Source organism: Podarcis cretensis, assembly GCF_951804945.1.
Source record: "Podarcis cretensis genome assembly, chromosome: Z".
Taxonomy (NCBI): domain Eukaryota; kingdom Metazoa; phylum Chordata; class Lepidosauria; order Squamata; family Lacertidae; genus Podarcis; species Podarcis cretensis.
The window spans coordinates 30,824,414-30,845,144 of record NC_137184.1 but is presented as its reverse complement, the minus strand read 5'-3'; the positions used below and the strand labels follow the sequence as shown (position 1 = coordinate 30,845,144).

At 43.0% G+C, this 20,731-nt stretch overlaps 2 protein-coding genes across 11 annotated transcripts in view; both read right to left on the bottom strand.

Moving 5' to 3' along the window:
- The window catches only part of ZNF185 (zinc finger protein 185 with LIM domain), a 71,399-nt gene extending 70,545 nt beyond the window's left edge, over positions 1-854 (bottom strand). For 3 of the 9 annotated variants that reach the window (XM_079961649.1, XM_079961650.1, XM_079961652.1), the window contains exon 1: positions 637-842. The gene's annotated coding sequence lies outside the window, so the exon portion shown is untranslated. Of the gene's footprint in view, positions 1-636 lie in introns of all 9 variants that reach the window. The other 6 variants (XM_079961651.1, XM_079961648.1, XM_079961646.1 and 3 more) reach the window with 6 other exon arrangements.
- Positions 855-12,288: 11,434 nt separating this feature from the next.
- NSDHL (NAD(P) dependent 3-beta-hydroxysteroid dehydrogenase NSDHL) lies at positions 12,289-20,664 on the bottom strand. 2 transcript variants are annotated; one of them, XM_079961739.1, is made up of 8 exons: positions 20,573-20,664; positions 19,789-19,887; positions 19,291-19,452; positions 18,106-18,252; positions 16,247-16,375; positions 15,449-15,591; positions 14,804-14,906; positions 12,289-13,319 (listed from the first exon to the last, which is right to left on the bottom strand). In XM_079961739.1, the coding sequence occupies exons 2-8, from the start codon at positions 19,807-19,809 to the stop codon at positions 12,987-12,989; spliced, it is 1,038 nt and encodes a 345-aa protein (XP_079817865.1). In that variant the 5' UTR covers positions 19,810-19,887; positions 20,573-20,664; the 3' UTR covers positions 12,289-12,986. The 2 variants fall into 2 exon arrangements, with proteins under 2 accessions (XP_079817865.1, XP_079817864.1); XM_079961738.1 differs by having other exon boundaries at positions 20,505-20,641.
- Between the last annotated feature and the right edge of the window lie 67 nt (positions 20,665-20,731).

The window sequence follows — 20,731 nt, the reverse complement described above, 5'->3', positions numbered from 1 at the left end:
AAGATTAGTAGAAATAGCAGTGAACACCAAGGAAGAGATTTGCATAAGAAATAAGAACCACAGCAACATTTCACATCATTGCATCTGCATACTGGAGGAAAATATAAAGCTAACATTTCAGGAAATCTGCTGGGGTGGGGGGTGGGAGGAAGTGGCAATTGTTAACACAAAGCAATGGATTTTGCTAGCAGCTGCCAAGCTGGATCTAAAGAGAGCATAGTGTGGCATAGTGGTTAGAGCAGGGGTCAGCAACCTTTTTCAGCTGTGGGCCAGCACATTGTTTCTCCCCAAAGAATCCTGGCAACTATGGCTTACCCTTCTCATGGCTACAAACTACAGTTTCCAGGGTTCTTTGAAGGAAAATAATGTGCTTTAAATATATAGTATGCCAGCCCAAATAACTGTTCAAAGCCAGGCCAGCTCATAGAATCGTAAATTTGGAAGGGACCACGAGGGTCATCGAGCCCAACAGGTGGCGCGTTGGGGAAGTCGCTTTCCACAAGCTGTTGATCTGTGGTGGCAAACTTTCCTCCCACCTCAAAGAAAGGATAATCAAGGCAAGGGAGGGAAAGAGCAGAGGAAGAAGGGTAAGAGAGGAAACCCTCTCATCTTTGAAACCAAAAAGGTGGTACTTACTTGTAACCTCAGCGGCAGTGGGTCCCTTCTCCAAAGGTGTCCTCGCGCATTTAACAGGACTCCTGCCTTCACAACTCTGGCTGGAGCAGTGCTCTCCCTGCTAGTCCTTATGCGCTCAGCGGCGGAGGTGTGGGCAAGCCAGATGCGTCCCAGACAGCTAAGGCTGCCCTTGCCAAAAAAAGAGGCCCAGCCTTGTTATGGGAGGGAGATGACAGTGTGGGTGTGTGTTTTTTGCCCTTCAGGGGATCAAACAGGTTTCTCCTTCCACAGCAGAAAGTCTCCCCCTCCTTCTCTCTCTCTCTCTCTCTCTCTCTCCTGCACTTCGGCAAAGAGGTGCCTCTCCCTAGTACATTCCTTACATTCTCTGCCCTCTGTCGCTAGAGACACCCAAGGCTGACAAGGAGAATTGGAAACCAAGTCACGGTAGCACTTTTTTTCTGCTTTTGCCAAATTCTGTATGGGGAATAGGGCTTGGCACTCAAGGAGGGTTCACAAACAGCCATCTTGAGAATCAATTCCCTCTTCCTGTTCTGTACAATTATTCAGCTGCTGTTAACCAAGGCCTACAAACCTAAAGCACCCATCAAGGGACAGGGACATAGCTCTCACGAGAATCTCCACACCAAAAAGTTAATAAAACCTTCATAGACAGGACTATTGAGAAATTAGCTGTCTTATTTTGCCTTTTTTTTTTTTTTTGCTGCAATTCTATACTTTAGGGAACTTATTTCTGTAGGAACTTGGGAACATAGGAAGCTACCTCCTGCTGAGTTCGGACCATTTGTTACATCTAGCCCATTATTGTCTACACAGACTGGCAGCAACTCTCCAGGGTTTCAGGCAGGATCTCTCTCCTCCCGTGAAGATACAGGAGATTGAACTTGAGACCTTCTGCAAGCAAAGTAGATGCTCTGGCACTGAGCTATGGCCCTTTCCTGAAAGACATATGAACACAGAAAGCTGTCTTATACCAACTCAGACCATTAGCCTATTTAGTTCAATATTGTCCACACTGACTGGCAGCAGATCCTCAGGGTTTCAGGCAGGGTTCTCTCTCAGTCCTACCTAGAGATGCCAGGATTAGAACTTGGAACCTTCTGCATGCAAAACAGGTGCTTAACCACTGAGCTACAGATTTTAATGCAAACCTAATTCGCACTTCCCGGGCCAATATGCAAACTGAAACATGGCTAGCCTTTGAAATTTGCACTTCTACAAATTTTGTGATGCTGTTCTCAAAACCAAAATGTGCACACAAGCAAAGCAAAGCAAAGCAAAGCAAAGCAAAGCAAAGCAAAGCAAAGCAAAGCAAAGCAAAGCATTTATTAGGATAAAGTGCGCACACAAAGTGTAAGTATGGATTTTCATGTTGGATTTTAAAAGTCCACAAAGAGGTGTGAAAATGTGGTTTTCCAAAGAATGTAAAAATGAGGAACTAAGGAAAACATTAACAGCTGATTCTTATTGTTCATTTTCTCTCCCCGCTTCATTTTTCTGTTCACAAGGAAGATCCAGAAAGTTGATATAAAATATGCAATTGCTGTCATTTTTAAATGGTTTTCCATGTAACTGCGTTTTTTAAAAATATGTATCTGCAGCTGTTTTGTTCCTATCTATGTACTTATTTTATACATGTTTTAATTGTATTTTAATTTATTTTTTTTTGAGGTCATTTTAAACAGTTCATAAATCAAGTAACAACTACAGCAACAGCTGCACCAACTGCTACTACTAAAAGTATTGGGGGTCCCATGCTCAAACACTCTTCCAGCGACAATGGACAGTCATCCTCACTTTTAATTTTCAGGCATATCTCGAAGACTTTTTATGCCAACAGATCCTTCTGTACTGCTTTTCAAGGTTTTTATTTTTAGGTTGCTATACCCTGCCCTGATGTTTTGTGAGAGGGCGGGAAATAAACACTTTCATAAATAAAGCATGATGTCATTAAAGGTTTGAGAAAGCTTGAAGCTCACGTATAACAAGAAAAACCAAAGCAACCTCTTGACGCCCCCCTCCACAAATCCAAGTGCCAGTTTATGGCATGCCAAGTAAAACCTAGTTCATTAGACATGCATAGAAGCCTACTAGAGACAATCCACTTTTCATTTGGCTGCCTTCCTGGAACTGGACAAAGCAGGTGAGCTGTCCATCATCTGGCCATTGGCAATGACATGGGTACTGGGCCCCATGTGACTTAAGGAGCCAACAGTTTTGTAGACATGATTTGCAAAATGCATATTCTTTCCGGATTTGTGCAGTTTGCTCTGCATGTTCAAGTGTGTGTGTTGGGGGGGGGGGTTCATTCTTGTGTTTTGATTTGCTAACACTTGTGCTTTGGTTATAAATCTTCAAGCTCTCTAAATGAGACTGATGAGCACAATTATGATTATTTGACCTCTCAGTGAACCACTATGGTGGCAAATTTCACAGGCTAAGTATAACATCAGGCAAAAGCCTAATCTCTTTCCAACAGCTCTATATTTAAGAGCCTCAGAACTTAATTGGATTCCCCGCTGTTTTCAGTAACCGTCAATCTCCCACTAGGCAGAAGGCAAGAGGCTGCTTTCCTTCACCCTCCTCTTTCCCCAAACAGGGTGAATGATGCTGAAAGTCAAGAAGAAGGGTGTGGAAGTCAAACCACCCATTTGATGAAAGGAAATCAAACAGGTTTTTCACGAGTCTTGCTCCATAGAGCTTCTATCCTCCTTAAGTGTGAGTGGCAGGTAGCAGGCAGCCCTCTTGCTAAGGCTGACAATCAATCCAAAATGCATTCAATTTTAGCAAAATCAAGAAGTGTCTCGTGGAACTCTAAAGACTAACATGTATTATAACATACACCTTTGTCAGCTACAGTTCCATGCATCAAATGCACAAAGCATTATCCTAGTGTAGGGTTGATGTTAAGCAGTGAAGTCAGAAGGAAGTGAGATACAAAAAAGGACAGGTGACGAGAATTACACTATTATCAACAGCGGCAATTCACAAAAATGTTAATAATACAGACAACCTGGTATCAGTAAGCCAAATAATGCTTGTAAGTGTGATAAACAATCCTTTGTTCTGGGCTGATGTTACAGTCTTCATCTGAAATTGCTTTGATTCCAGAGTGGCCACTTGTAAGAAGAGTTAGTGTCCTGGGAAGTTAAAATGCCCCCCACAGACATGACACTGACACATGCTCACGCTCACACTCACACGCGCACGCGCGCACACACACACACACACAGATGCAATTTCTGATGTCAAATTTGTGTCTATTACTGTAGAGATGCTTGTGGGAAACTGGAGCGGCTTTCACCATTCCTACAAAGCCTTGGGGTTGTGTGTCACTTTGTACATCGTAACGGAATTCCACCTGCCATTCCATTGCACAGCCAACTAATTTGGAGATAGCATTCTGGAGCTTCTAACACCACCATGAAATATCCAGAAATGGGACACAACAGAATAGTTTCTTTTTGACACAAATGCAGTTGTTCTAGAACAAGCTTCTTGACTCCAGCAGCTACAAAGGTTGGTTCAACAACTGTCCTGCAAGCTTCAAAGCCATTAAAATGACCCAGGTCCATTTCACTATCTTGAATCTTCAACTTTCATCTGCCTTCTAACACCGTTGTGCAATAATCTCTTTGACAGCTTTAGCATATGCCTTGTTAGGATTGTGCAAATGGTTAGGATTGTGCAAATAGTTTAAATGTCTCATTTGGATTGTATATTAAACTTGTTACTGCTTGAAAAGTTGCATGCTTTTAATTCTGCAAATAGTCTTCAGCAGTATTGTAAGCGGTTATTTTGATGTTGTTATGGCCAATGGGCAAAGCAAAGCAAAACCAACATATCCATCGATCCAAAGAAAGCACAGGAAATGTCTGCTATTTATTAGCACTGCCCCAGATTTCACAAAAGTACTGGCCCAACACCTAAGATTTGTGTTTTCATGATCCAACTTATTCCCGTGACTGCTATTCATTTTAATGGTTTTTAATACTGAGTTTTGAATTGTTGTAACCCACCCTGGAACCTGCTGGTAATAACAGCAGTAATACTCATAAATCTGAAAGGTCCATCAACCACAGGACGTCTTCAACAAAATGGCACCATGTGTTCCTCCGCCCCTTTTAATTTGGATTTTTTTCCAATCTGCAAAAATGCAGAAGGAGGGGGGGAATCAAACATTAAATTGCATGTCACCTATCTGTGGATGTGCTGAAGTGCATTGTGTGGACAAACACTATTTTTAAACGTTTCATGTGGGTTGCCCATCTATTACTCTATCCCCTACTACTTCTATTGGTGAGTTGTAGATCTATTAATGGTTTTTCTTCTTATACTAGATGGAGTCGTTTTTATGTTGCTTCCCACTCCCCTGATACCATATATTATTTTTAAATGGACTTTTAAGATGCCCAGAGAACATAAGAGCCCTGATGAATCAGGCCAGACACCCATTTAATCAAGTATCTTGCTCTTGGTGTCCAACCAGATTAAAAAAATGACCCCTGGACGGTTAAGTCCAGTCAAAGGCGACTATGGGCTTGCAGTGCTCATCTCTCTTTCAGGCCAAGGGAGCAGGCGTTTGTCCACAGACAGCTTTCCGGGTCATGTGGCCAGCAGGACTAAACCGCTTCTGGCACAATAGGACACCCTGACGAGTGCCAGAGCACATGGAAACGGCGTTTACCTTCCCGCTGCAGCGGTACCTATTTATCTAATAATAATATAATAATAATATTTGTTTTTATTTATACCCCACCCTCCCCAGCCAGAGCCAGGCTTTATTGGCTAACACCAATAAAATTACAATAAAACATAATGGGGGGGGGGACAAACAAACAGCCCCCCCAAAAAACCAGTTTATTAAAATACAGGTTAAAATACAATTTAAAATGCAGCCTCATTTTAATAGTAGCCCATAAATCAAAACCATAAGGGGAGGGAAACATAAGGGTCAGACTGAGTCCAAACCAAAGGCCAGGCGGAACAACTCTCTCTTGCAGGCCCTGTGGAAAGATGTCAAGTCCCGCAGGGCCCTAGTCTCTTGTGACAGAGCGTTTCTCCAAGTCGGGGCCAGTACTCAAAAGGCCCTGGCCCTAGTTGACACCAGTCTAACCACCTTGCGACTTGGGGCCTCCAAAGTGTTGTCATTTGTGGACCTTAAGGTCCTCCGCAAGGCATACCAGGAGAGGCGGTCCCATAGGTACAAGGGTCCTAGGCCTCGTAGGGCTTTAAAGGTCAAAACCAGCACCTTAAACCTGTACTCCACCAGGAGCCAATGCAGCTGGTAAAGCACTGGATGAATGTGATCCTGAGGCAAGGACCCAGTAAGGAGCCTAGCCGCGGCATTCTGCACCCGCTGGAGTTTCTGGGTCAGCTCCAAGGGCAGCCCTGCATGGAGCGAGTTACAATCAAGCCTGGAGGTGACCGTCACATGGGTCACTGTGGCCAGATCAGGGCGAGAAAGGTAAGGGACCAACTGCTTGATACGATAGAGATGGAAAAATGCCATCTACTTGCACTGGTGTACTTTTGAACTGCTAGGTTGGCAGGAGCTGGGACCAAGCAATGGGAGCTCACTCTGTCACGGGGATTCGAACCGCCAACCTTCTGATCAGCAAGCCCAAGAGGCTCAGTGGTCTAGACCACAGCACAATCCACATCCCTCTAACCAGATTACCTTTGTGAAGCTCACAAACAGGACATGAACTCAACAGCACTGTCCCCACCTGTGATTCCCAGTAACACTGAAGGTAACATAGCTATCATAATACCCATTCCACACTATTAAGAAAGTGATATTTTAGTGTGGTAGCACCTACACTGTGGAACTCCTTGCCTATTGATATCAGGCAGGAGCCTTCACTGCACTCTTTTGATGCTGCTAAAACCTTTTGTTTTTTAAAAAAGAAAAAGGCAAGCCTACCAGATATTTGGAATGCTGGTGTGTTTTTAGTTTATTGCTGGTTTTAATTGTTCTGAACATTTTAATTGTTTTTACCAATCCTTTGTTGCTTCATTCTTTTTGTAAACAGTTGAGGTATATGTTTTTGTTTTCTAACAAGAGGTATATAGATTTTATGAAATAAACAAATAAATAAAACAATGGGTATTGGGTGGCAACACAAACACACTGAAACAAGCAACTGCTGTGCTGATCTAGGACTCAACAGGTCAAGGCGTGGAGGATGCAGCAATTACGTTGGTTTTGTGCCAATTTCCACCTGCAGAGAAAGATACAACACATTCTTCCACAACAAAGGCCAAGCCCCATCTCTGCCCTTTCTGCACCCAGGTGTGGCCACATCAGAGCTTTGCTGTAACTCTGACTCATGGGGAAAGACTGAATGGAATTCCTTAAATATAAAGTCCCGCAATCCCCCTTCTCTCATTCTTCAGTATCACCCAAGCACAAAACCTCAAGGTTTACTGTGATTAGCTACTTTGCCCTTTGAGAGTACTTGGGGACAAGTGTTCACAGGAACTGCAACCTCCACATTATCTTTTTTTTTCCTTATGCATTGACACCATCCACACACTCATTTGTTTTTGGCAATCCAGATGCTTCTTCCAATCCTTTACCCAGGTAAGCACCTTAAAAAACAGTAACTGCTGATGGTTTGCAACAATTTTGGGCACTTCCATCACAATGTTAGCACAACCACCTCCAAATGTGACACATCATCATTGATCTGAGATCTGCATTACAAGAATGCTTATTCTGTCCCCCCCCCCCCATAGGCATAACTGGTGCTTTTCTTGCTTCTGGGCTCTCCACACACCTCACAACTATGCCTATGACACTGCAAAAGCTTCCTGGTGGCATGAATCCTCTCAAAATTCACAGGCAAAGGCTGGCAAACTCCTAAGCAGAGCAGGTATCACCCATAACTTCGATGAAACACAAGGCAGCTCTGTTGTTATAGGGCTAAATAAGGTTGGCAAATATTTTGTCTTCTGTGTTGTTAGACCCCAGAGAACTGGATCAGTGTACAAAGGGGACTTCTTATGCCCCTTTCTGGCTTCCCTAATGGGAAGCTACTCCCTTCTGTAGTTCCTTGCTCGGGCCTGCTATAATTAAGGATGAGCAGATCTATCAGTTTCAGATTCTTTTCATTTCTCATTTTTCCAACCTGAAGTTCAATTCTCCACATTAGTTTGAATTCTTTTTTAAGTCCTCATGCAAATTCACCACTCTTTTAGTGCAAGTTTCTCCAAATAGGTATTGTATACACAAGTTTGCCTAATATACACTTTTTTTTCAAAACATTTCCCCTAACAGAATGCTTTTTAAAATGTTATTTTCACCAGTTTATGTGGTTTTGTATACGTTACTTGGCCTGGGAAACTATATGGTGAACTTTGAAAGGATTGCTGTGTTTCAGTTCACGTACTGCTTTGGAGAATGTGGTAGGTTTGTCTTTTAAATGCAAACTGAATTCAAATTCCCCCCTCCCTTCTCTGAACCTAAACACTCATTCTTTTTTTAAAAACTGTTTATTTACAGTCCCTACAAAACCTTAACAAAATGCAGTCCCCTAGATTATTCAGGAGAAGCAGTGTGCTTTGAAATGTATGCTGCAGCAGGTGTGACTTCAGGGTACGAACCTGGTTAAAAAGAACGGAGCGCTTCAGAAACACTTGTGGCTACAAGAGGGCACTCTGGATACAAGAGCCTATTCTGGCTTAAAGCCAAAAGGCTTTGGGTGAAATAGATTGAGGTTGCTCTAATAAGGAAACGTATCTTATCACTGATGCTTTGGTACCAAGCCAGGTTCACCATTCCCTGCAACAGGAATAGGTAACATGGAGGAGACTCTTGAGAGTCCCATGGACTGCAAGAAGATCAAACCTATCCATTCTGAAGGAAATTAGCCCTGAGTGCTCACTGGAAGGACAGATCCTGAAGCTGAGGCTCCAATACTTTGGCCACCTCATGAGAAGAGAAGACTCCCTGGAAAAGGCCCTGATGTTGGGAAAGATGGAGGGCACAAGGAGAAGGGGACGACAGAGGACGAGATGGTTGGACAGTGTTTTCGAAGCTACCAGCATGAGTTTGACCAAACTGTGGGAGGCAGTGGAAGACAGGAGTGCCTGGCGTGCTCTGGTCCAGGGGGTCACAAAGAGTCGGACATGACTAATCGACTAAACAACAACCATTGGCCCTGCAGCTGATATGGGACTCCAACTCCCATGAGCACCAGCCAACAATGCCAAAGGTTGGGAGGTGATGGGAGGTGGAGTCCAGCAACATCTGGACGGCCACACCTTCCTCATTCCTACACTCCATTAGTTAACTCTTGTGCACTAAAGGCCAGGAAGGTAGCCTAAGGCCCTCTAGATGTTAGATTCCAGGTCTCATCAGCCACAGTCAGCATAGCTAATGGGCAGGGTCAGGATAAGAGCTGTGGTCCGCAAGCATCTGAATGGATACTTTTTCATCTAAGAACTTAGGACTACATTGATTTGCAAAGGGCTGTGAAGACAGCATAAAGTAGTGGGATTTCACACCTCCATTAATGTGCTAGCAAACTAGATAAACCTGTGACTGCAACCCCTATTGATATAATGTGGGAATGTCCTGCTTAACTGCAGTATTGTATGTGACTTGGCAAGAGGCCTTTACTTCCGAAACAATCAGCATCTATTGTATTGTACTGAGTTTTATCAATGGAACTCACAGAGCAACTATGGCAAGCGAGCACCACCTAGAGGCAGAAGCTGGTGTTGCATCCAAAGGTTCTCATTTTCTAATGGGAAGCTTATAAGCGGTTCTCACTGTGGAACGTGAAGGCAGGAGATACACTGGCCACAATGCTCATTCACATTACATATACCCTTTTTCAATTTATCAATGAACATAGATTCACACGCCCCAACATGCATTTTACGTATTTCAGGAAGGCAGAAACTGTCTCAAGATTTAGATACTTCCAGAACAGAATATCCCAGTGTACTTTATTGGCAATTGCACTGAAATACATTTTGCCTTTTAGTATGTAAGCAAACTCTTCCCATCTGCTGGACAAATGTACAGTGGCTGTCTTAAGAAAAAGAACCTGTGCAGTCACATTCCATTTTTTTATAATTATATTTTATTAATTTTCCATCAAAAGAAAATACAAATCACACATTACAACTTCTATAAATTTTTCCATTTTTAGACTTCCTTCAGCCTCTCTGCCAATCATCCGAATTATATCTTCTTTAATTACACATTTCCAAGTTTTGCTATTGCCTTTATGCCTACGCCCCGCTTCTATTTCCCTTTTTTACAGTATTTCTTATGTTATTACAGAGCTTCTTTAAATGCCACTAACGTTATTTCGTTATCACTTATACATTCCCAATACTCAACTAACTTTCCCCAGTCCTCGATGAACTTTTGATCTCGTAGATATCTGATCTTCCCGGTCAGTTTATCAAGTTCTGCATAGTCCATCAACTTCATTCTCCACTCCTCCAGTGTTGGTATTTGTTCTTGTTTCCATTTCTGAGTCAGTAATATTCTTGCCGCTGTTACTGCATATTGGAAAAGTTTATGATCCTTTCTATTTATTTCATTTCCAACGATTCCTAAGAGAAAGGCCTCTGGTTTCTTAGCAAATGTATATTTCAACATTTTTTTCAGTTCATTATACAATGGTGCCCCGCAAGACGAATGCCCCGCAAGACGAAAAACCCGCTAGACGAAAGGGTTTTCTGTTTTGGAGGCGCTTCGCAAAACGAATTTCCCTATGGGCTTGCTTCGCAAGACGAAATGTCTTGCGAGTTTTTCCGACTTTTTTCCCTCCCCCCCTTTCTAAGCCGCTTATCTGCTTATCCGCTAAGCTGATAAGCCGCTAAAAGCCGCTAATAGCGCTAATCCGCTAAGCCATCAATGGGCTTGCTTTGCAAGACGAAAAAACCGCTAGACGAAGAGAATTGCGGAACGGATTCTTTTCATCTTGCGAGGCACCACTGTATATCAACTCCCAGAAACTTTTCACTTTCTTACATTCCCACCACATATGATAAAATATACCATCCTTTTCTTTACATTTCCAACACTTCTTACATGTTGTATACATTTTTGCTAGTTTTACTGGTGTAATATACCATCTATATATCATTTTCATAACATTTTCCTTTAATGCAGTACATGCAGTAAATTTAATACTTTCATTCCATAGTTTTATCTAATCATTAAATTGTATATTATGACCAATATATCTGGCACATTGTATTATAACTGATTTGACTTCTTCATCCTTTGTATGCCATTCCAACAATATCTTAAACTTTTTAGATAGAATTTTATATTCATTATTTATTATTTCTGATTGAAATTTAGAATCTTTCTCTACTGTCAGGGAACTGACATCAAAGGGAGAAACGGAGGCAGGGCACCAGAGCGATGCCGGGGAGGGAACCAGCAGAGGGGAAGGATTTCAGCGTGACACCAATAGAGAGGAGAGGGAGATGGAGGAATCGGTGTCAGGGCTCCAAGACCCTTCAAGCGAAACTAGCGGAGAGAGTGTTGGTACGCCCCTGCCTTCCCCTTACTTGCGCAGACGCATTCCGCGCAGGGAACATAGGAGGAGACTTGGGGTCAAACAGCTTTTATGCTGGAAGAGATTCAAGAAACGCCCACTGACGGATTCTGCAAGTGACTAACAGGTCACGGAGGGCGAGCTCTAACCCTGAACATGGTTGAGCAAACAAACTGACTAAACTGAAGGCAATTTGCGCACAAGTAACCCCTTACAACCATTACATCAACATATCCATATTCTTTGAGATCTTTTTTAAACATTTCATTTATTTGAAAGTAACGCAACCAGTCATATACCAACTATTTTACTTCTTCATAGGGTTTCATTTTCCATTTCCCCCCTTCTTTAACAATCAAATTTCCATATGTAATCCAATTCTTTCTCATATTAATTTTTTTAACACTCATAACCTCTAATGGAGACAACCAGTGTGGAGTTTTTGGTTCAAGTAGGTTTTTATACCTATCCCATATTTCTATCAACGATCTTCGGAAAATGTGGTTCTCAAAACCTTTATGGATTTTCTTCTTTTCAGCCCATAAATACACGTGCCACCCAAATCTGTTATCAAATCCTTCTATGTCTAGCAACTCTGTGTTTTCTAATTTTATCCATTCCTTTAACCAACAGAGACATGAAGCTTCATAGTACAGTTTCAAGTCTGGCAGGGCGAAGCCTCCTCTTTCTTTAGCATCAGTTAGTAACTTAAACTGAATTCTTGGCTTCTTACCCTGCCTGATATACCTTGAAATCACTCTTTGCCATTCTTTAAAGGTCCCAGTCCCCTTGATTATTGGAATCGTTTGAAATAGAAATAACAACTTTGGCAGCACGCTCATCTTTATTGTTGAAATCCTCCCCCAAAACGATAATTTCATTCGTCCCCACACTTCCAGATCTTGTGCAGTCACATTCCAGAAAGTTTGGGCCACAGTTTAAGTACACAAGTGCAAATGCCTCATCTTTACAGATTTCCCACATAATCTTGTTACAGCATGGGGTGGTTATGCTGATGTTGTCCTGATGTTATTGGGACTACGAGCACCCGGCTGGTGCTGATGTGAGTTGTAATGCAATATCAGCTCAAGATTTCCCACCTTTACCTTAACACTGACCGATATATTATTGTTATTATTTATTAAATTTGTATACCGCCCTTCACCCAAAGATCACAGGGCTGCTCACAGCATAAAAATTCAAAATGAGAACATGAAATACATAATAAAAGAAGAACAAACCCATCACACACACCCTCCCACAAGGACATTTAAAAGGCCATGGAATGTTAAGCAGCCAAAGGCCTGGTTAAAGAGAAATGCTTTCTCCTATCACCTAAAGATATACAGATAGGCTACCCAGCTCTGGAATTTGCACACAGATCTCCCCAACACATAAAAGTCACTGTCCTGAAAAAAGAGTACGGAAAATTATGGCTCACCTGGACTACAACTCCCATCATCCCTGACCATTGGGTCATGCTGGCTAGGTCTGATAGGAGTTGGGGAGTCCACTGTGAAAGTCCACAAGCTCCCCAGCCTTGTATTTCACAGTTTACTTCCCTCTGAATAAGGTTAAGGCGAGTAAAGGCTTGGGAAACTGTGCCTGATCAAGCAGAATTAACGAACTGATCAGGTTTTGTTTCACCCTGTGCAGCCACCACTTCAGAGATGTTGGGTCACAGAAACTCAGCTGAGGCAACAGAATCAATTCAGACTGGGGTTCCTGCAAGAAGTGTTCTAGGGAACCAGACTGAGAGACAGGAGCAGCCAAAGCAGAGTCTGTAGAGATTGTGGAGATGTTATCATGGGGCCCAGGCAGTTACGCAGCACGGTGGAGGTGGGGGAAGCTCTTGAGAGTCTTTGCCACGGCTTCATCCAGGCTAACCAGTGGCTTGTAGCCCATGTGCTTTTTGGCTCGCTCACAGCTGTAATAGTGGAACGTTCCGGCAAGCGCCACCCGCATGGGGGTGAAGGTGGGATGGACGGTGACAAAGGGGCTCAGCAGCGTAACCACCAATGACAGGAGGAAGGCCAAGTAATAGGCCAGCCAATAGGGAATGCGGTATTTGGGAGCCTCGTAGTCCAGGCCCGTCAGGATGCGCGACATAAACTCCCAAAAGAGGATTGGCTCGTCGTTCGTGATGTGAAATGCCTGCGAGTTAACACAAACAGATAAGAAACAAAGAGTAAAGAATCATCCTTTCCCCGTCACCCCTTTAAAGATGCAATCCTGAAGTCGGCAGTTGTGCTACTTCTGGTTTTTGTACGCTATCCTTGGGGTACTTTTCAGCTAAAGCAGGTATGGGGAACCTTTTTCTCTACAGATGTTCAGGAGCACCTATCATCTCCTACTATTGGCAATGCTTTCTGGGGCTGATGGGAGCTGTTGCTCAGCAACGCTTGGGAGGCTTAAAGTTATCCACACCTGAGCTAAAGGGGTGGAGAGACAATGCTCTAAAAGTAAGAGATCATTAACTGATCAGTTTGCTTCTTTAACTGGAGCCTCTGGAAAAACATTGGCAAGTGAGGGCATAGTAATAATAATTTTATTATTTGTACCCCGCCCATCTGGCTGGGTTGTCCCAGTCACTCTGGGCAGCTTCTGTGCATCACAGTTGGGGAATTTCAAATGAGACTGGTGCAAAAAAACAACAACCAGCATTATTAGAAAGCTGCCTCTCTCATCCCTTAAGTGTGACAGATCAGGCTATGTAGCCTGTGACGTGAGAGAGAAGGGAGGCAAGCCAATCAGGGGGGTTATGGGGTTGTCGCTGTTTTGGTTCTTATTATGCATTTTCTGTTTTTCAGATTGTTATTTTATGTTGTGAACCACCCTGACATCTACAGGTATAGGGCAGTATACAAATAAAGAAATAAATAATAATACTAGCTCCACCTTCTTGCCTGCCTCAGTGCTGCCACAAAGCAGGTATTTTCTATTCCTGTCTGTCTCCATTCAATAGTGCTTTAACCTTTTGAAGCTAACTGGCCCAGCCAACTCTGTTTCAAATAGTGGCAAGGCAGCAAGGGGAGGCATGACTAATATGGGCCAAAACCAAAACAAATTTGGTTCTTAGTTAAGGTTTCTCTTTGTAATAAAACAGTTACAAAAAAGAGCCTTTAAGGGACAGCTATCCAAGAAAATAAAAACCAGGAAATCACATCCTGCTGATCCTAGACGAGATTGCTTGCCAAGCCAATACTTACCAATTTCTGTCCTTGAGATCAGCTTATTTGCAGCATTCTCCTGGCTTATTTCTCTATAGAGTTCCAACCATCTTGTAAAACATTCCAGTGTTCCAGCTCTTAATGTTACATTGCAGTTCAACCAACTTATCTCCGTTTACCTGCTTCTCTTATCCACAAAAGTTCTATTTCCCTTTCCAAACTATTAGCCAATCCAAAGGCTAGTGGAGTCCCGTTTAACCCTCCATTATGAATACCCGTTGAGCTTTTCTTTTCTGTCTTAGATTTTTAGGTTTCATTTCCTCTTAACTATATAAGGTACCTGGGCTTTTTACTCTGCTGCGAACTTCCAAACATCCAGGTCAGGAAAGAAAACCATTTTACAAGAAACAGCAGAACATAAAATGGTGTAGCAGTCGCATTCCTTCACAGAGAAAAAGGAGGACCCACCTTTCCACACAGGGGAGAGTCTCTCTCAAGTTGCTCTGCAGCCAGCATGTGCCCATGGACCACATTTTCCACAAAGGTAAAATCCACCAAGTTCTTTCCATCTCTGTGCAGAGAAAAGGAAGAAGTGAAGGTTAACACCAACATGCAAGGAAAAAACTCTTGGAAACAGAGAGCCAAATGTAATGTTTGTGTCTGTGATTTGGTGAATGTGGAAACTGTAAACTATGAATAAAATTTACACACACACACACAAACATAGACACAGACACATAAATGGCTTTAACTATGCTCCTTCGTCTCTCAGCTGCCATCACAGGGTTGTGTGAAGGACCATCTTGTCCCCAGGGGTGGGGATAGAATGAAATAACCACTTTTTTCCAAAACAAGTTCATTTTATTGTAACTTTTTTTAAAAAATAAGAATAAAAAAAGAATCTACGCTTGTTGCAACGATCTTACGTAAACCACTTTGTGAGAGCCGCCCAAAAAGAGGTAAAAAGCTGCAGAAAAGAAACAAATAAAAAGGCAGCATTCAAACAGATGTTGGTGATGCAGACTCCTTACATGTTTCAGCCTGGACCAGTCATAAAAGCAGGATGCAAAATTCAGAGCAGTTAAAACTTTCAAGGGGCTGGACTTTCCTTACCCAATCATGAACTTCATCTTGCCACTCTTGGCTGCTTGGATAATGACGGGAACCAGGTGAGGGTCTTGTGGGCCAAAGATGCCATGGGGACGAATAGCAGTAGTGAAGAAATTCCTCTCTGGGTCGTTGGCGCTCAGCACCTCCTACAAGAGAAAAGCCTGTGCCATCTATCAATGCTCCCGGTGTAACGATGCTTCACCCCTGCCCCACACAGAGACTTCTAAATACACTGGACATCTGAAATGGTGTAGTCAGTATCACCTTACCCAAGAAGGAGGTTTCAGTAGACTTGAGGTATCCTTAAGTTTTGCATATATGGTAAAAACAGCCCCACAAAGATGGACAGAGAGGTAAAAGAATGACAACATGGTGGGAGGAGGAATGGAATGCCCAGAACTCCAGACAGAATGATTTTGCACATCGTGATCATTCTGTTATTCTTTTAAAATAGACAGGAGATGGCTGTAGCCAACATTCTCTTTCTGCTAGTACAAGGGCTCTTGCACTAGCAGATGGGTGAATTTTAACATTGCACAGGAATCCAACACGACAGTTGCATTAGCAGAAACTCGTTGCACACCAAATTGCGCAATCTATAGTGCAAGGAAGTTAGCAGCAACCTGCTTGCGCATTCTCTTGTGTAGCAACATCTCACTAGCACAAAACAATTCACCAATGGAACATGTATACCATTGAGTCACTTGGATAGAGCCTACATTGGATACGGCTCCCTATGTTGCTTAGCACATATAGGATCTGTTAGCCTAGTAGCAGCAGTGAAACAGAGGACAACCAGACCTTCTCCTGCAGAATCTTGGTTTCTGTATAGTAGTCAATGGGTTTCTTTGCATAGGGGAGATCTTCAGTTCCGTGCTTAATATCTGTGCCCTCGAAGACCACACTGGCACTGCTAGTCAACACCAGTTTCTGCAACAGGAAGGGGGTGGTGGGGAGAAGCACAATACATGGAGTTATACACAGAATGCTTTGGCAAGAACTGCAAAAATGTAATACTCCTACTAGATCTGGCCAAATGCCCATCTTGTCCAGCATTTCGTTTCCCACAGTGGCCAATCAGGGGCTTCCGGGGAGCATAGCAGTGAGCCATTAAGAAAACAGCCCTTTTCTGCCATGGGTTTCATGGACACACTGAGAAAGCAAGGAGCCACAAATGCACCCACCAGCTTGCCACTGGCAAGTGCATTTTTCCTCTGTGGAGAGTACAGAATCAAGGAGAATCCTGACATGGAACCACAAGGAGTTTCTGTGCTGCCAGGCTGACTTCAGAGATATGGGACTCTCTTAGAAGCTGCACTGAGATTTGGAAACATTAGAGTGAGGTGTAAGGACTTCCTGGTCTTTCCAAGTGTTTGCTTATCACAACGGGAACAAGCTCCCATCACTTTCCTCAGTTACAGAGGAAAGCCAGGGCTCATCCCTCCCTCTCCGTTCTGCCGGGTCTTGAGATCAGGGTAATGTCAAAGGGACCCTGTTCTCTTCCTCTGGCTGGCTACCAGGATACACAAGGATTTGTTGACATCCCCTGCAACCTGAAAGAGACCACCCAAGAGAGAACAAAATACCTCCTATATGCACTATAGCCCACTGAGATCAGCGTTGGTAAATTCCTCCCTTACCACACACAAAATGAATTGGCCAGATTAAAAAATGTTTATAATATCCCTCACATTTATAATCAAAGTAGCAATTCATTTTTTCAGGAGACTATCCCACATATATTTGCATGCAGCTCTTGAGGCAGAATGATTATTTTTAGAGCTGTCTCCCCACCCCTTTAAAATCTAAATAATGTAAGAAAAATGCTTATAAGTTATCATGCCTTGTGATACTAAGTAACACTTTGATTTAGCTCTTTAAATCACACTAGCAGAAATTTATTCCCCACCCCATCAAATTATTTCAGTTCAACTATTTTTGATTGGCAGAAAATAATTTGTACCGTTTTGCAATATTTGTTCTGTTGGTTTAGCTCTATTTTGAATGCTACAACCGAGCTTTATCTTACTCTTATACTTTATTGCCCTCTTTGATAGAAGTGTCTAGTTGTTGTTGGGTGCTAAATAGATACTGTAAGTAAGTAGGCTCTGGATGGCAAAATTCCAGTTCAAACATTTTCCAGAAAGCCCACATCACTGATCAAAACCAACCCTGATTACTGTCTGCCTGCACATTTTCAGTAATGGTACCCACAACCATGGTACACACATAACACTGCATCATGGTTTGTTTAGCCTACCAATGATTTGCTTGAATGTGTGAGCCCAGATTAGCACAGCATACTAACCGTGCTATCTTTTCTGCTTAGCAAACCACAACATGAAGCCAGGGTTTGTTGTTGGCTTGTGAACCATGGCTTGTTTTAACCATAGCTCATTATGTCCAAACCAAAAGCCCTGTTTAACCATGGTTTGTTGGGGCATCCCAATCCCAGGTGCTCACCAAGGTACAAAGGCACAAAACAAGAACTGCAAAAAGAAAACTTTGGAGAAACAAACCATAGATTGCTTGCTCAACTGTGAGCTAACCACTAACACTAACTTTTGCTGAAGGGCAATAATGCTGAAGGATTTAGTGTTATATGTGCAGACAGCCACAAAACCTGACCAGGTTCATTCAAGTTCCAGCTCTGCACTTACTTCGACACCAGCTTCTTTACAAGCCTCGATGATTGCTTTGGTCCCCAAATAATTGACTTTGTAGAAAAGATCTCTGTTGTGGCTGGAAGGTGACGGTGAGGCACAGTGAAACACGACAGTCACCCCCTGTAAAGCTGGAAGCAGATCCTGGAGGCACAGAAGAGGAGGTTAGAATCAATCTACCTGGAGAATCACAACAGCCACAAATGGGTCTAAGGCAGAGATGTTGTTGGGTTTCAACCTACACCAACCTGGCCAGTGGTCAGGAATAATGGGAGCTGCAGACCTATAACATTGGGAGGAGTGTTCCACATCCATAGTCTAAGGGCAGACTTTCAATCACAGCTCCATGAGGAGAGTTTAAAAAAGGAAGCTTTAGTGCAGAGACTCAAATACCATGACACCTCACAGATTAGGACAATGGTTTGCTCTGCTGCCCATTGGGACCCATTGGGCAGGAGGCTAACAATAGGTGGAGCCAGAACCAATGATAGGTAGAGCCTACTATTTCTAGGTTTGCTTACATCCTTCTCCATGCTGAGCTCTACAATGGCAACACTGAAACGGAAGAAGCTGACAGCCAGGTCACCCTCATGTCTGGTTGTAAGAAAGCAGGTAGGCAGGGGCTAGCTGTCTTCATTAGATTAGGGACGGAATAATCTTTGGCAGGCATAGGGAAACTTGGCCCTCCAGATGTTTTGGGACTACAACTCCCATCATCCCTAGCTAACAGGACCAGTGGTCAGGGATGATGGGAAATGTAGTCTCAAAACATCTGGAGGGCCGAGTTTGCCTATGCCTGATCTTTGGGATCACTCAGAGTGGTGGAAATGTGTGTGCACTTCCCTTCAAATTGTTCACACTTGCATGCATTTCAAAAAATGGTCAAACAGAACTCAAGGGTAGTTTTATCATTTGGCTATGGGCTTGAGCTATCCAATAGCTCAATCACACAGGTGCAGTAATTGGTCAGTAACAGGCATTAATAGGGTGAATCATACTTCTTCATTCCACCAGTTTTAAACACACTTGCATCCTTATGTATATGGCTTCCAAAAAGAACACTGGTCACCTTAAGCAGTGCCAAGCAGACCAAAGAACTCCAAATCTGAAGCATGAACAAGATGCAGCAGCGTGCTGACATCTCTTTGCTTCTGTGTGCACAGCTGTAGCTTTGGCTCATACCTTTTTGTTGCAGAGATCACCTAGGAAGAACTGCACCTTGCTGTTCTTAAAGCCCTCACGGACATCGAACACATTAACTGTGTAGCCTTTCTCTAGCAGACTTTGTACCATGTGCTGACCCAGGAACCCTGAGCCACCAATCACAGTGCATTTCCTTCTGGACTGTAAAGAGAAACAAAGGGTAGGGCACATCAGCAGAGACCACTGCATTGCTGAATACATGTGCGTTTGCATGCATGGTTCTTGGGAATGAGCAAAGAGCATCATGAAATAATTTACTGAAAAACAGCAACAAGCAATGAGAAAACCAAGCAATGAAAAAGAGCGCTACTTTACAGAAGATACATAGAAAACAAATATGGTGAAACATCTTAAGAGATGCTTTTTGAAAAAAGAAAAAGAAATGCATTTACAGTAGCTATATGGTAAGCTGTTTTGTGAGAATACTTTCCCTTGAAAAATCAAGTTATCAATAAAAAAGAACACAAACCAGCTTACCTGTCTTAGTCGAGTAGCCATATTTGGGAGCTATGGATGACTTTGTAGCAAACTCTAAGGGAGCACCCAATGAACACGGCGACTTCAAAACGTTCTTTCCTGTTGAAATACATATGTGAATCAAACAAGAGGCATACCCTTTTCAGTTCACATAAGTAGGATTGCCAACTGACTAAGATAAAAATTCCAAGCCTGCTCTACTCTCTTTAACAGAAGTAAGGTTTTGTCAGCACGTATCACACATTTGACTAGTCAACATCAATACAACCCACTTGGCTCTCCAAATCTGTCATAAGTCTATTTTTAAAAGCCATCTAAATTAGCCACAACCGCCACATTTAGGTCAGCAAAGTCCCACCAGTTAGTCCCACCATAAGATGATTTTGCAAGAGTGCACTTCTTTACACAACACAGCTTTTGCAACTCACTGCCACAAGATGGCTAAATAGAACAATGAAGTTGAAAGGTAGCCTCCATTATTAGAAAGCAACACTGCCCGCTTGCTTATATATTCATTATTATATTGATTTAATAATAGGAACTCCCTAGTTCACAAAGCAAAATAAAAATAAAAATGCAAGCATTAAACGCACGCGATATTTTTTAAAAAACAAGAACTAATAAAAATCAGCTTAACAAATGGAAACACAATTTAAAACCCAGGCTTTCAGGCCACGCAGCTTCCACTTCCCACGGGGACAACAGCTTGCTCTTACCTGCAGGCGACCCCCAACAGACGGAACCTGCCGCACAATACAAAGATGCAGCGCTTACTCCCACTGACGCTGTTGTTGCTGCTGCTGGACCACGCCCACCTCTGCATCCCTCCAATCACTACCCGCTCTCCCGTTTAGCTCCTCCTTCCCGCGCGGCACCACGCTCCCCGCCCCTAAGCCGATAATCGGCCGAGAGCTGGACCGGTCTCCCATTGGCTCTGCGTCTC